Source organism: Pleurodeles waltl, chromosome 9 (assembly GCF_031143425.1).
Source record: "Pleurodeles waltl isolate 20211129_DDA chromosome 9, aPleWal1.hap1.20221129, whole genome shotgun sequence".
NCBI lineage: Eukaryota > Metazoa > Chordata > Amphibia > Caudata > Salamandridae > Pleurodeles > Pleurodeles waltl.
In genome coordinates, this window is record NC_090448.1 from 1,058,087,329 (window position 1) to 1,058,102,656 (window position 15,328).

A 15,328-nucleotide genomic window follows, 5' to 3' on the forward strand; every position below is an offset into this window, starting at 1 on the left:
CAAGCTGACACACATATCTTCAGCCAGCAGTTTTGATACTTCCAGAACTGAAAATGAACTGCCCCATGGAGGCCTCCAACCCCGGAAGTCCTATCTTTTCATTTTGTGTAAAGAAAGCAGCAAAGGTACTGGATTTACACCTCCCCTCAGTAGTAGTCCTTTGGGTGCCCACCTTTCTTCCTCACTTCCCTTTAATAACACCTTATTGGAGCCGTTCATGGCAGTTTGGCAGAAGCCCACCTCAGCACTAGCAGTAAACCGGTTGATAGCAAGACCCCCTCACAAGACCCTCCCTTCCCTTTGACATGTCCATCTCCAGAAAGCATTTACATAAATTCTTCCTGTCCCAGGGCAGGTTGCAGGTATTTTTCTATCTGTTCCCTAAGATAAGCAATCACATCTTTTGGAGGCTTTGGGCAGAAGGATGTTTTCAGCTTGTAGCATAGCACTGAAATCATAAGTTCCATCTGCCTCCTAGCAGTACACACACACACACACACACACACCATGGGACATAGCCCAGTTTGTCACTTCCCATATCCCACAGGGCATAAAGACCCACTTCAAAGAAGTAATAATGGATGGGCAGAATACCTCATGCCATATCAGAAAATCAGGCATGGATAGAGTGGTTTCCTGGTGCATGCCCTGGGGACCTCCATCTCAGTATGTTGCCATCCAAGGCTTCAGACTTCAGGATTTTTCTCGGATGTGCAAGCCAGTTTGTTAGATCATCCCTTTGATGGGACACATCTGTTTGGTGACAAAGCTGATGCTACATTGGAGCATTTTAAGGCAAGCAAGGTCAAGGACAGATCTTTGGGACGCCAGCAGTATCAGCCCTTAAGTGACTACTACCAGTTTCAATGTTTTTGGGGCATTTCAAGAGGCTTTTCATTCTGGTTCTGTCCAGCCTTAAGCTCAACATCACCAGAATCCCCTTATAATCCCTTTTTCCCCAATCCCCATTCCTTTTTCCCCCTATTTGTTCAGTGGGTATTGAGTTTCTAGAAATGGTATAGCAGTCCACAAAAATAAACTGTCCAGATGGCTCATTCATTAAGAAGAAACTACCTGAAGGAATGAAGACTTGTTCTACCAGAGCCAAGTCATCATCATCTGCTCTTGCCAGAAGCATTTTGATTGAAGAAATCTGCAAGGCAGCTACATGAACTTCCCTGCTTTTACTAAGCATTACTGCCTGGATTCTTAAATTCATAGGGCGGGGGATTCTGAAGAGCGTAGGGATGGCCACTGTAGGAAAGTAGCATCTTTCTGACAACAGTTACCCCCACTTTTTGCCTTGTGTGAGTATGTTTTGTTTGTAGTACACTGGGATCCTGCTAACCAGGACCCCAGTGTATGTGCTCTCTCCTCTAAATTTGGTTGCTGGTAACTCTTACACCCACAATTGGCATAATGGTGCACACCTATAAGTCCCTAGTATATGGTACTTAGGTACCCAGGGTATTGGTGCATTGATATGGGCTGCATCACGTATTATGCACCCGTGGGAGCTCATGGAAACTGTGTCTGCAGGCCTGCCATTGCAGCCTTCATGAAACAGTGCCTTATATCATGGTCACTGCACTTCACCTTCAGCCCAGGGCAGGGTGCATGTCCATAAGTGTGAGGGAACCCCTGCATGAGCAGGGTGCCCTTACAAACCCCAGACTCCATTCTCTGGGCTTTGAAGGTGCGGGAAGCCATCTTCAGTCACCTCAAGACAATGATGACCAGCTGGTGGATCCTCCTGTCACACAGACATCGAAAGGCTCTGCAACATAGGTGGTGATTCTGTGGTCCTCTCCGGGTCCCTCTTGTCTTCTGATCCACTTGGGAGACTGGGGGCCCCTGCTGCAGGAACTGGAACGGAAGCCCTGTGCACTGTGACTGTTGTTCTTGCCAAGGCTTGTTTGCTTTTCCTTCAAGGAGATCTTCAGGCTCCAAGAAGCCCCATACTCCAGCACTTTGCAACTCCAAGATCAGCCTCCATTCCACAGCTCCTGCGACGTGGGACTCCTAGTTTGTTGTGCTGTTGTGACCTCCCTGCTACTCTCTCTGCCTGCTGCCAGTGGGTCATTCATGGGGTCTGTATTAACTCCAACTGGCTTTCCTTCCTGCTGAGGGCCTGCCATGACTCTCTTTACTAGGAGCTTCCTGGTCCTTATAAACCTGCAACGTACCTTGCAACCACTGTTTGCATTTGCCAAGGCTTGTTGGGGGTCCTGCTGGTCAGTGACCCTCCTGCACTCCGGGTGTCAACCTGGAACAGCTCCTGGGTGACTCCAAGGATGTCCTGCATCCTCCTGGACTCCGCATCTGGACTTCTCCTTCACTGTCCTGCAGGAACGGCACCTCTAAGATGATGGACACTGCCTACCTGCATCACCTAGTCATCTCCAAGTGGTATGGACAGAGCCCCCTTCTTTTCAGGTTCCTGTTGTCCGGAATCCACCTTTGGGTTCCACCGACCTGGTCCACGGGTTGTGACAGCAGCTGGACAACCGAGGCTTCCATTGACTTCAAGTAGAGTTTCTAACGTCAGTTCACCCCTATGCACCTGGGCTCACTGGTGTAGGTACTCCGGTTTTCTGGGTATCCATGGGAGGGGGCACTCTCTAACCTTCTTTGTGCCAACTGGCCTCCTCAGGTTCCACTAGAAAGGGTCTTGAATCCATAAAATATCCAACCAGGACAGTCCTGTATTAGCCTATGGAACTCCAAGCTCGATAACAGCTCCGAACCTGGGTGCCTGTGGGATTACAGTTGCTTACCTCTGTCATTTTCTTACTACCCCAGCCCCTGGGATCCTAACACACTTACCTTGGTTGGGCACCTTCATTCTTATATCACTTTCTTAGTATATGGCTTGGTTCCCCCATAGGGCCAGATGTATTCCTCTGATATTTCTGATTGTTTTTAAGTGTATATTTTGTGTGTGGATGTCTCCAAGAGGAGATATGCCAACGTTAGTATAGTCTTTAGTGTTGTAATAAAAACAACTTTATTTTTGCAACACCTGATGTGGTTCTTTCTTGTGTATGGTTGCTGACTGACTATTGTGGTATTGCAAGTGCTTTATTCTCCTCTTAGATACGCGTTAGATGCTCATCAAAGCTACCCCTAGATAGCTCTTCCTATCTGGACGCCTAAACACTATCACTAAGGGTTTCCTGGAGTCAGTATAGGGTACCACACCATAGGTGTAAACCATAAACTGAGCCAGCCTCCTACAGCCACTTTCCCAAAACCGTCTTGCATGGCTTCCTCATTAAACCATCCATCAGCTTTTCTTTGGGTAGTGCACTGCTTAGGAATCTTTTCTACAGGTGATGAATCTGAAGACAGTAGTATCTATAGGAAGAAAAGCATACTTAACTTCAGTAATGATCTTTCTGGTGGATATTTTGTCTACCTGCGGCTTCCCTGCCAAACCCACCCGCCTCCTCATCTGATGCATGTGTTGCAGGAAAGGTCTCAACCTGACTTTGGTGTTTCACTACTCGATGTCACTCGCCTCAAAGGGTTGGAATAAATGAGTGGAAATTGATGTAGTTACTCCAAGGTGGGCTCTATATGACTTTGATGATGCCAGCACCCTCCTGGTGTTTAGGAGCTTTTAAATTTCCAGATCCAGTCTGACACCTGGGATTATTTTACAGGTGAGGAATCTGCAGGTAGATAGAGAATCCACCACAAGTTTGCTTTCCTTCCTGTAGCGCTTTGAGGAGAGTCGGGCTACGGCACACTCTTTGGCCCCTGCATGACAGTTCCCTTGTCAATTAGGGTCTTCAGGGTCTACTTTACAGGGTTGGCATGTAGACAGCACCAAGCCTCCTCACCCTCACTACAGTCACCTAAGCCCAGGGACGGGGATCAGGCAGACAATGTGCAGGCTGCCTGGGTCACTGACTTTCCCAGTCCCCCTCCAAGCCGCTTTAGTTTTCACTTAGCGGTACTCAACTACCTTGTGGGAGGCAGCATTTTACAGTTTTTCCAGGGGTGGCAGTCCATCACATTTGACAGAGGGATTCTCCAGATCGTCCAACATAACTATGCCCTCCTATTTCTATTCTGACACCCCAACACTTCTGCTCACATCAGAGAGGCTCTCAGACAAACACCTATCCATTTTACTGCAAGAGATACAGGCGCTACTGTCCAATGGTGCCATTGAGAGGCAGCCGGCCTAAGAGTTAGGGACAGCTTGTGACTCACACTTATTCCTTATATCGAAGATGGATGAAGGCTTTCGTCCTAATTTAGATCTCCACCTTCTGAATGCCTTTCTGTGTTCACACCAGCCCACGTTCTGTCCATTCTGGATCTGGGCAACTGGATGGTCACCTTGGACCTGTTGACCATGTACTTTCATGATCCCATCCAGCCGTCTCCCAGATGGTACCTCCAATTCAAGGTCTGTTAGGAGCATTTCGAATTAGAGGTGCTTTCCTTCAGCTTTACCAGTGCCCCCTGGGTGTTCATAAAAGTGATAGCGGTGGTTTCCACCCATCTTCGGAGGTTGGGATTGCCAGTTTTCCCCTACCTCAATGCCTGGCTGTCGAAGGCAGACTCGTCATTGGCACTCATAGACAACCTCTAGACGATGGAGAACTTCCTAACATTGTTGATGGTCTTGATCAATGAGCCAAAGCCATACCTGGCTCCTTTGATTAGGCTCCGTTTTATAGGAGCTGTTCTGGACAGGGTGCAGTTGAGAGCCTTTCCTCCATTCCAATGAGTCCAGGACATTCAGGCTATGTTCGTAAAGTTTCTGTCTTGGTCCTCCATCTCAGGGAGAGCAACTCTGAGACTTCTTGGTCTGTTGGCTTCATGCATCCTTCTCTTCCACTTTCTCGGGTAGCATATGTAGGCTCTGCAGTGGGATCTGAAGTCTCAGTGTGCCCAGCACCAAGAGAACCTGGCATACGGCATCCTTCTTTTATAGGAGACTGCAAAAGACCTGCAGTGGTGGCAGCATGACCGAAACCTGACCAGCAGGAGAGCCCTCTATTTTCCTGACCCAGAGCTGACAGTGGTAACAAATGTGTCACTGCTGGGCTTGGGAGGCCATCTGGGAGAGCTAGAAATTAAAGGTATCTTGTCTCTGGCTGAAACCCTGCTCCATATAAATCTGTTGGAGCTGCTGGCCATCAACATGGCATTAAAGGCCTTCCTGCCACCCATCAAGGGAAAGCAGGTGCAGTTTCTCATGTACAACACCACCACCATGTGGTACTGCAATAAGTAAGGCAGAGTGAGGCCCTCATTCCTCTGTCAAAAAGCTCTGTGTCTCTGGAACTAAGTGGAGCGTCAGGGCTTCACCCTGATTGTGAACCACCTGGCGGGATCTTTAAACACTAGGGCAGACAAGCTTAGCTGGTGATGCCTGACAGATCAGGGATGGTGGTTGCACCCCAAGGTGGCGCAGGGCATCTTCAGACATTGGGGAGAACCCTGGCTGAATCTTTGTGCCACTGTCGAGGACTTGCAGTGTCAAAACGTTTGCATGTTGGAGTTGCCAGGAAAGCTCACTCTTGGAGCCACCTCAAGGCTAGAGTATGCATGGATCTCCTGTACACCTTTGTGCTGCTCACTCTCCTGCCCTGAATTATGAAGCAGATTGGGAACAACCAAGCCCAAGTTATCCTAGTTGCTCTGGATTGAGCCAGGAGAATGTGGTACCCAGAACTTCTAGGCCTAAGCATGTGCCCCCCAATCAGGCTAATGCTTCGGTAGAATCTGCTGTCACAGCAGCATGGCGGGGAGCTGCACCAGAGTGCATGGACTGCATTCGATGTACCACTTGAAGTTATGGATGCCACCCTTGCTATTAGGCATCCATATACAATATTCATTTATACAGGAAACTGGGACAAATGTGTGACCTGGTGTGTGATTCGCAAAAAAACATATCCTTAGCAAGCCAAACTGTTAGATGTTTTATTATTTGTTTTGTCTTAGGTCCAGCAAGGCCTTGCAGTGGGCATTGTTAAAAGTTATTTATACGCCACTTCTGTATTTTTGTGTTTGCCAAACCAACAGTCCTTTTTTATATCATCTGTTATGAAGTGGTTTATTAAAGGTTTGACACAAATTTTCACTCCCAAACCATTTATGATGCCACAGTGGGATCGTAATTTGGTCAGACATCCTTCATGTTCACTCCCTTCATGCCAATGCATTGGTACTTGTTGTGCCTCTTATACTCAAAACTGTCTTCCTTATTGTTACTATCTCAGCTTGTCACGAGTGAGATCCAGACTTTCTCAGTGCAGTTGCTCTATACCATCTTTTTCCCAGACAAACTGGTGTGAACCAGAGCAGTCTTTCTGCTGAACGTCATGACTCCTTTTCACATTGGGCAATCCATCACACTCCCAACGTTGTTTGTTCTGGGTCACCTTGAAAGAGCAGGAGAGTCTCCTACGGATGGAACCCAAAAGGGACTAAAGCTTTTACATCAATTGTACCAAAGACCATACAGATCAGCTTTTTGTGAGGTTCTCTACAGCAAAGAAAAGTGCAAAAATAAAAAACATACTTAAAGTGAATACTCCTGCATATTAAGAATGCATCTAAGTGCCTGTTCATGACATCTGTCAGGCTGCAACATGAGCTTCAGCACACATGTTCATGAAGCACTACTGCCTTGACAGCCAAGTCCGATGTGAAGGGTATTTTGTCCATTCATTCCTGCAGGACCTTTTTATCTGAGTCCACTCCATAGAACCTACACCATTGGGAGGTACTGCTTTGGAATCTATTCAAAGGTGTGGAATCTGCATTTAGAAGGATCTATTAGAAGAACAAGTTACTTATCTTTGGTAATGCTCATTCTGGTGGATACTTTATCTATCCACACATTCCTCACTGCCTCCCTTTTCCATCTAAAAAGGTCCCACATAAGACATTCACACATTTGTACCTCCAATTGTTCATGCTGTGCTTTTGAGGGTGTGGAAAATGTCAAGCAAGAAACTGATGTTGATGTGCAGGGGTGGCTCTCGGATGAGGCTTCACTCTGTCACTTCTTTCTTTTTTAATTAAATTTATTTAGTGATCTTAAGACCAACCTAAAGAGGGCTACATGCCAAAAAGGAGCAGCTTCCATATCAAGTGGTCACAGGAAGTCTTCTGATACAAAATAACATGTCACATATGAAACCTTAATTTCCCAACCCATCTGTGTCACGTCACATTAGGCTTCATGTGCCTCACAGAGTTCACAAGAGCCCTTCAACTGCTCAGCAGCCATCCAATTTAGTGTGTTTCATCATACACCTCACATCGGGTATGGACTAGCCAGCCATGCAGGTAGCACACTGTAGCACGATTATGGCGTCGTAGGTTCCCTGATGTGTCAAGGTTCACATTTCCCCCATCCAGCACTTTTCTTATGTTACGATGAGGTGGACCAGTATGGATGTGGTAACACAGATGTCCAGAATGGCAAAGGTGCTCACTTCTAGGACCAGGGAGCAACTTTGCTATGTTGCTCTAAATGATCTTTGATGGTATGGGTTTTCTGTAATATGGCTGACTTGCCAATAATGTTTGTCCCTCCACTTCACTGTGCTTATCTTTTCAGCGCAGTCCTGCCTTACCACGCAAACTGTCAATTGGGGAGACATGAGCAGACTGAGTGTTCATGGGCACAGCAGCTAATATTACATAGTAGGCCACAGGATGGTGTTCAGCTATGGCATAGGTGACCGTCCGCCTGAGTGGGCTTGTATAATGTTCAATGAAGTCCCCCTCAGCCCACATGCAGTAGAAATATGCTTTGATGCTGTGCTCGTATAATGCCACCTGAAGGGTCCAGCGTGTAGCTCTGTTTATGGTGTGTGGTTCAGCGGCCGTTGGGTGCACAGGTGTCTGTGTTTAGGGCGCTTCTCCCTCCTCTTGCAGCTTGCGCACCGGTACCCCACTGCAGTGTGGTGATCTGGGCTCCCTTTCACACTCACCGCCTTATTCCTAGACAGTCTCTGGATAAGCCCAAGAGCTGAGCGGCACGTGCCCAGGTCGGTACCAACACTGCAGCTTGTCAAGCCCGTCCACAGCACCACCACCGAACCCGATTCTTGCTTCAGCCGCCTTGCAGCCCCAGGGCCCTCCCAGTCATTTACCTGGCAGACCTCAGCACGGTCACAGGAGAGAATTGGTAAGCGATGGGTCCTCTTCCTCTTTCGCCACTTAATCTCGTTCACTAGTGGGGCTCCTTTCAGGAAACAACAGGACCCAAGCGCAGCACAGCTGCCATCTTAGTCCATCAATGAGCCCCATGTTTCTTCTTTATTTGCATGCCTACTGGCCAGTATCCAAGGGCTGTCTCATCATTCTCGGCAGCAGGCCTCCGACAGGCAGCGGGCAGCTGAGTAGTATGCGGGGTGTGCGCAAAATGCTGCTTATTATGTTGGTTTTCGCCCCTGTCCGCTGGGGCCTCACAGTTGTGCGGCCGTCTTGCACACCGGTTCTCTGGCGTTACTTCTGGGGCGTACGAGGCTAACAAGGAATCATCCAGCACCACCTAGTAACGCATGGGTGCACTGCTGTAAAAAGTTTCAGATCCAGACTGCACCTAGATGGTACCCTAAAGATGGGGAATATCCAGTTCGATAGAGTATTCAGCAGAAAGAGCATTTCCGAAGATTAGTAACTTGTTCTTTAGAAATTCCAGTTTATTGATACGCCAGATTAAAATTGTCCTGCCAAAATCCCTGTTCACTGTCTTGCAGATTGCCTTTTACATTTACTTTACACACGGAAACAACTTTCCTACTGTTCGGGAGTCACTTAATTGCATTTAACCCCTTGCTTCTTGGGTATTATTAAATACCTTCTTTAAAACAAAAAAATGGCATGGCATTAACCAGTTTTACAGCTGGGTAGAGTGTAGTATGCTATTTATTGCTGCTCTTGAGGGAGTAGGATGGGTATCTTGACTCAACTGAGGCTTCATCATGCACATTTGTGTGTATGTAGCCTAAACAGAATTACACCAAATTTTGCAGATAGCTAGATCTTGATCCAGAAAGCCTGCCTTTTGTGAAATGGTGTAAATCTGTTCAGTAGGTTTTGAGAATTTAAGGCTTAAAAAAAAAATATATATATATATATATATATATATATATATCATGCCACAGAGGATCTGTGGACTCGACGGATCTAAATATGAGATATGATTAGCTACCACCACATCAACAAAGATGTGGCAGCAGCCATTTTAGGATTTGGGTATTCAAGCCCCTTGTCCTTAAAAATGAATGTAAAAAGAATATAAAGGGGGCAGGGTAGGAATCCACTGCCCCCCTCCCCAGGGCTGGTGGGTGATCCCCTGAACCAAAAGCGTATATATTTTTTTAACAGTAGCACAGGTCTACCTTTTTTATGAACGGTGGCGGTCGCCACTGAGTAGTTGTAGTTAAGAACCGCTTCCATAGGAAATTTATTTTTGGGTTTGCTGTTCGGTTTGCTGCTGTTTAAAGGTGCAAAGTAAAACTGCAATTCCCGAAAAACGGCTGAACAGAATTACTCAATATTTGACAGAAAGCTAGATCTTTACCAAGAAAGTGTATGCATACCTCATGCCACTGATTCACCAAAACGGAAAGAGCTTTAGATCTGATAAACTAAACAACTACATATTGCTGTGCTCCCACTGTCCATCTCATCCACTGTAACATTGTTAGGGATCATTCCCAAACCCTATCAATGATCTCTCATGTAACCAAAGCAACCAAGGTGGCATATTTTCATTTAAGACTTCTCTTTCACCTGACCTCCTAAAAAAGCAGCAGCTCAAGCATTAATTCTTCCACGGCTGGAATGCAATTTTAACCAGAAAACATGGCTGCTTTGAGATCATGCTCCATCAAATTTAAAAGCAAATGGTTTTGAGGGACAGTGGAAATCTTTCCCTTTGCTACATATGGTTCCATTGAAGCTGTGTATGTTTTTCCTCAGAAGGCATGCAATTGCAGATATCTGCATGTATGAAATATCAGTTCATTAATGCATTTGTGACAGCCAGCGATAAATATGTCTGCACCTGCACCTTCTGACAGTCTCGTGGGAGACTAAGAAGACTCAAGGGCGGGAAAACCTCCTTATATTCTATGGGAGCTAGATGGGATGCGAGTATTCTTTTCACTAGGCCGTTAAGGAAGGTCAGACCATTTGCCTCAGCTTAGCAGTTTTGGGTACAAGTGTACATCTTGATATTTTTGATTTAAGACAGATATTGGTACTGCTGTTTTTGATGGTAGAACATGCTTGCGTTTAATTTAACTCGTATCTCGACTACATTAGGGAAATGAAGAAAAAGCCCAGACCAAACGAAGGTGACGAGTTGGACCCATCAGAACAAAAGAGGAGACAATGTGATTCTCATCACGCTGGCCATCAGCAAAGTGTCAAAGACCTCCCAACGCAGCTGCCTGTGAAGCGGGGCCAAAAGGTAACAATGGTTGCTGGGTAAGGTATTTCCCTGCTAACTTTGAAAAGCTGCCTCTTCTGTAAGGAACGATTCCAGGCATTTGTAGGGCAATGAGTTGTCAGGTGTAGTCTAGTTTAGTATTTGTTTGGTTTTGTCAAATCTGATTCTTTTCTCATGAAAACCATTGTAGCACTGCAACCCAGTATTGCACTTTCCCTGAGCATAACTGAGGTACCATCACTTTTAGTTCATATTTTTGAAGTGCAAGGATACATTCTGAATTGATTTAAGACCGTATGTTTAGTGTAAATACAATCTTTCATAAATGAATCTAAGAAAATGAATTAAATGACATATTAATGTATGGATTACTTCAAAGGTTATTTAGGGTTATTGAGGTTATAAAACTGTTGTTTTGGTTACATCTCATTAAGAGATGAAACTGGTCTTTGATAAAACAAGACCAGATCATTGTTCAAGTCAGTGGTAACAGAATCCCAGTGACCTATGGGTGGGTAACATGTATCTTGAGATGGTGAATAGGTTTGCAAAACCAAGATCGTTCCAGAGCTACAGGACCCATTGGAAAGTGTGTGGGTGTTTTGTGTCACGCAATCCACTGCCTTCCTTTTTGGAAACAAACTGTGATGTGAAACGAAAGCAGGGGATTGTGTTCCTGTCTAAATCAGTTAACATTTAGATTGAATTGTTGTTTTACAGAGTAAAATGAAAAAAATGAAAGAAAAATACAAGGATCAGGATGAGGAAGATAGAGAACTCATAATGAAGCTGCTGGGAGTAAGTATTGTGGGCTGTCTTTGCCAGTTCTCTTTTGATCACATCTGAATGTATTGTTAATCTTTTCATATATATGTACTTGTATGCCAATTACACAGTCTGCAGGTCCAGTCAAAGAGGAAAAAGTAAAGAAAGGAAAGAAAGGCAAAACCAAGGAGCTACCTAGAAAGAACCCACCCCAAAAAGTACAAAATAAATTACAAGCAAATGAACATGGGACACAAGACGATCCAAATGCAGTCCAAGTGATCACAAAGGAAGTTGAAGATCTAGCCATAGAGGATCAGCAAGAGGACAAGGTAAGTTGTCTATGTTTAGAGTTTCTGGTGCCTCTGTTAACAGACAACAGAATGACCAATTGACTAAATGAAGAGTTTCTATAGTTCCACTTTTGCCACCAGTGTAGCAAAAACTGTACACAATGACAATAAAATGAAGCACATCTGTATTTAGTTAATTCATTGAAGCTTGTAAACAGAATTTTAATGTATGGAAAATTGTGCCAACTCAAGTGAAAGGCAGTTGATGTGAAGGGCCCATGACCCATTTATTGTAAGACCCACGTTGGATTGTGGGAACCCATAGTTTTATAGACCTTTTAAGGAAGCGGAAAGGGTGGGGGCAATTCAATTTCCTGGAACACTGTACAGTGTAGCATCAATCTCTTAAGGTGTTTAGCTGACAAGTCAAAATCTGTTCGAAATATTGCTTAACAAGTTCAAGCATTCACTAAAAGTGCCTACTGCATAGCGAGATCCGATCTTGCTTTGCCTGGAGACACTTTGAATGAATGCTTGCAATGGGTAGGAGTAGAGACTCTCGTTATCGGAATGGAATGCAAGTATCATTGGAGCTAAGGCTGCATTGGTTGGACAAGGTGGACTTTTTTCCTTAGAGATTTATACAAGCAGTATTTTGAATGGACTTTGGCTTGTCGACTAGAAACAGTTAGAGATTGATGCTACACAGTACGGAATTATAAAGGATGTATTGGGGTTTGAGATTTCACGTGAAATAATGTGGTGGCTCGATGTGTTGGTGCCGCTTTCAGAAAGTACCTTTTAATATGCAATCCTCACCATGTCCTGAGGATGATCTTGTAAACTCGGAGGCGTTGTACAGAAACATCGACATTCTGGAGCTTTGTAGGGCAATCATAATTACTAGTTACTGGAATTTTTGAAGCGTGACTAATGTGTAAAGATTTGGTCTGCCCTCGAGCCTGGCCTTCCTTTCTGTCCCTTCGTGGTTTCGTTTTTTTCCTTTTAAATGTGAGATACTGCGCTTTATGTATGTTTTTAAAGGGGAGGTTTTGATGGGGTCTGTTTGATTAATTGGTGTATATGAAGTAGGCAAATGCATTAATTATGTTTTGTATACAATAAAACCTATTTGGAATATATGTATTGCTATTTTTCAGATGCCTTTTTTTGCCTTCTTTTGATGAGAGGATTCTTTGACCCATGTAAAAATGATTTGATGTCTAGGGCGCAGCTTTTTGATGTGCTGATACTGGTTACCACAGCTCCCTGAAATAATTGTATGTCGGGTAGATCCTGTTTGTTGATGATGAGTGTTCATTAAAGGCAAAGTATTCCATCTTCAGCCCCCACCATGAGTCCTCACACACAGACGCTCAATAAGCCTGTTTGCGCATGGGAGAGAGTGAAAGCGGAGATTGCAGCATGCCTCCCAACAAAATTAACAGTGTTAAAAAAAAAATAAAAAAAAAATAAACAAAATTACGTCTATATATAATTCAGTGAGTTTGAGCTCATCCTATTCCTAATCTCTCATTGACTCTTGAGAGATTCTCAGGCCCTCTTCTACAAACCCAATGAGAAAAGTAAAACCCTCGTCCTACTGCCACCTATTAGACAAGTTAATCATGATACTGACTAGAGTTAGCATGATCTAAGTTTCATAATGTCTTCATCAGTCCTGCATTTCCAAGCTTCTCATAGCAACAACCACTAAGCAGGAAACTAGTTGTTTTATTGGCTCTACCTATGTAGTATAGGTCATCAGAATGCATCAACCTTTAGTTCAAAGAAACTGCTGCCATTCCAAGATGGAGCGGTGTTTCCTCTATGTTAATGTTACTTGTTTCGTTTCCACGCTTCAGAAATAACTGTTAAACTTTCTTCAGAAGTGGTCATTGCTACCTTTGTGAGGTTGTAGTTCTCTTTTCTGCTTGTTTGTGGCTCAGCACCTATGGTGCATCCCGTTTTGACTTTTTGACAGTGTTGCCAAGCTTCTTTAACACTGGATACTCTGCTGAGAGATAGGGTAGTTTAGTGTAGAGGATGTACAAGGTAATTTAGGTGAGCGCAGTAAGTTCTGGTTGCGGGATGGACAACTCCTAAAGTGTGCTTAGCAGTTCAAACAGTTTGCAAGGTAAACTGGGAAGTGTCATGGACTACTCTGAATATCCTTGTCAATGATTAATGGGGGGCCTATTTTTTGCATAACGCCACCCAACCTTGGGGCAAAAGGGAGGGGCGGGTAAATGCTTAGACAAGTGAAACAAGTTTCTGGTAGCAAAGTTAAGCACATTGACCTGTGGGTAGAAGAAATGCGAGGGGAGGCTTAAAAGCAGTTTATTGGCATAATGCATTTGATTAAGTACCAGTAAATTAATTATTGCCTTAGTGGTATCGAATTTGAAGACCTGGTATTTGTTTTCTAATTTTTATTATTTAGTATCTTAATGATGTGGCACTTGAAGTAATGAATCATTTCAAGTACATCAAAAGGTTTTTGGAGCCAGATAGCCAAATGATGATACAACTAATGCACAGGATTATACAGTAACGCTATGAACAAGGAGCTTAATTAGAACACGGAGACATGATTTAAAATAAAATAGAGGACACGCTTAATTTTGAGGATGGGAAGCAATTTTAACAACAAACATACTTCTAAGAACAGTATAAGCTAAAGAGCATACGAATAATCACAAATAAGATACTATTGAGGGAAAGTTACGAATCGAGGATTACCACAGAGGATAACCATAATAAGCTATGAGGAAGTCGTGGGGCGACACACCCCAGATGAAACACGTGTTTGCTTGGCTGGAGTGACACCAATAAGAAGGAATAAAGAAGAAGTTTTGAATCTTTTGGGACTGATTTTTTTAAATATTATTATATATATATATATATATATTTCAGAAGACAGGTGCTTAGATGTTATTTATATAGGGTTAAAAAAGTACAAACAAAAAATGAGGGACAGGGAGACTAACAGTCCAGTGTATGGCCTCCCAAAACTACTTAATACAAATACAAAATACAGTGTTCCCCAGAAAAAAAGACGAAGAACACAGGGCAACCCTTATGCTAGAAGCAAGTGCCCTCACACATCCACCTGGATGTCATGCTTCATAATCGGGCAAGCTCTTCGTCAGACCGGCGCTGCAATGTCTGAGGGGCACCCCCGTAAGGGGGCTCTTTGCCGGAGATCTTTTCTTAGTAGCACTGTGCCATGATGAAACAAACGTAAAGAGATCAATGCCCACCTACCGGCACTACAGAAAGTAGGAGAGAGAGAAAAATAATTAAAATTGGCTCCAAACCCGTACAGGACACCAAATTTTAATGATCAGGAAAGGGTGATGGCCAAAGCAATAAAAACATATAAAGGAGAGTGGGGAATGAGATAATGCTCAGACAATCTCATAATACAAGTGAAGGCAGGGGATAAGGAACTATCTTAAACCCCTGAAGACAGGGTCAACATGTTTTGTGTCTAAACGGTCCATATGATCCATCAACACTTCATCAGGACCAAAAAACTCAACTAAACACTTCTCCTATTGGTTAAATCTCAAGACCTCAATGTGTCACAAACTGTCAGTCACATTAAACTTCAGTCACTTACTACAAAAAGGCTGCATGTCAGGCTAGTCTAATGTAAGGGTCAACCGTCCCACATTTAGTATCAGGCTCCATAGGTAAACACAAGCCAAGGGAAAAGCATACTCATTGAGAGATGGCAATCCCCAGCACGGGACCTACCCGTAAATGTGTCAGAAATCCCCGTACAGCCTGTAACCTCTCCAACACAGGTCAAATGCGTTGGGAT

At 44.2% G+C, this 15,328-nt stretch overlaps 1 protein-coding gene across 1 annotated transcript in view; it reads left to right on the top strand.

The window, feature by feature from the left end:
• NEMF (nuclear export mediator factor) overlaps positions 1 to 15,328 on the top strand; it is a 273,128-nt gene that overhangs the window by 225,548 nt on the left and 32,252 nt on the right. Inside the window, exons 26-28 of the mRNA XM_069208695.1 lie at positions 10,315 to 10,462; positions 11,162 to 11,239; positions 11,338 to 11,538. Coding sequence (XP_069064796.1) covers positions 10,315 to 10,462; positions 11,162 to 11,239; positions 11,338 to 11,538 — 427 coding nt within the window. The remainder of the gene's footprint in view (positions 1 to 10,314; positions 10,463 to 11,161; positions 11,240 to 11,337; positions 11,539 to 15,328) is intronic.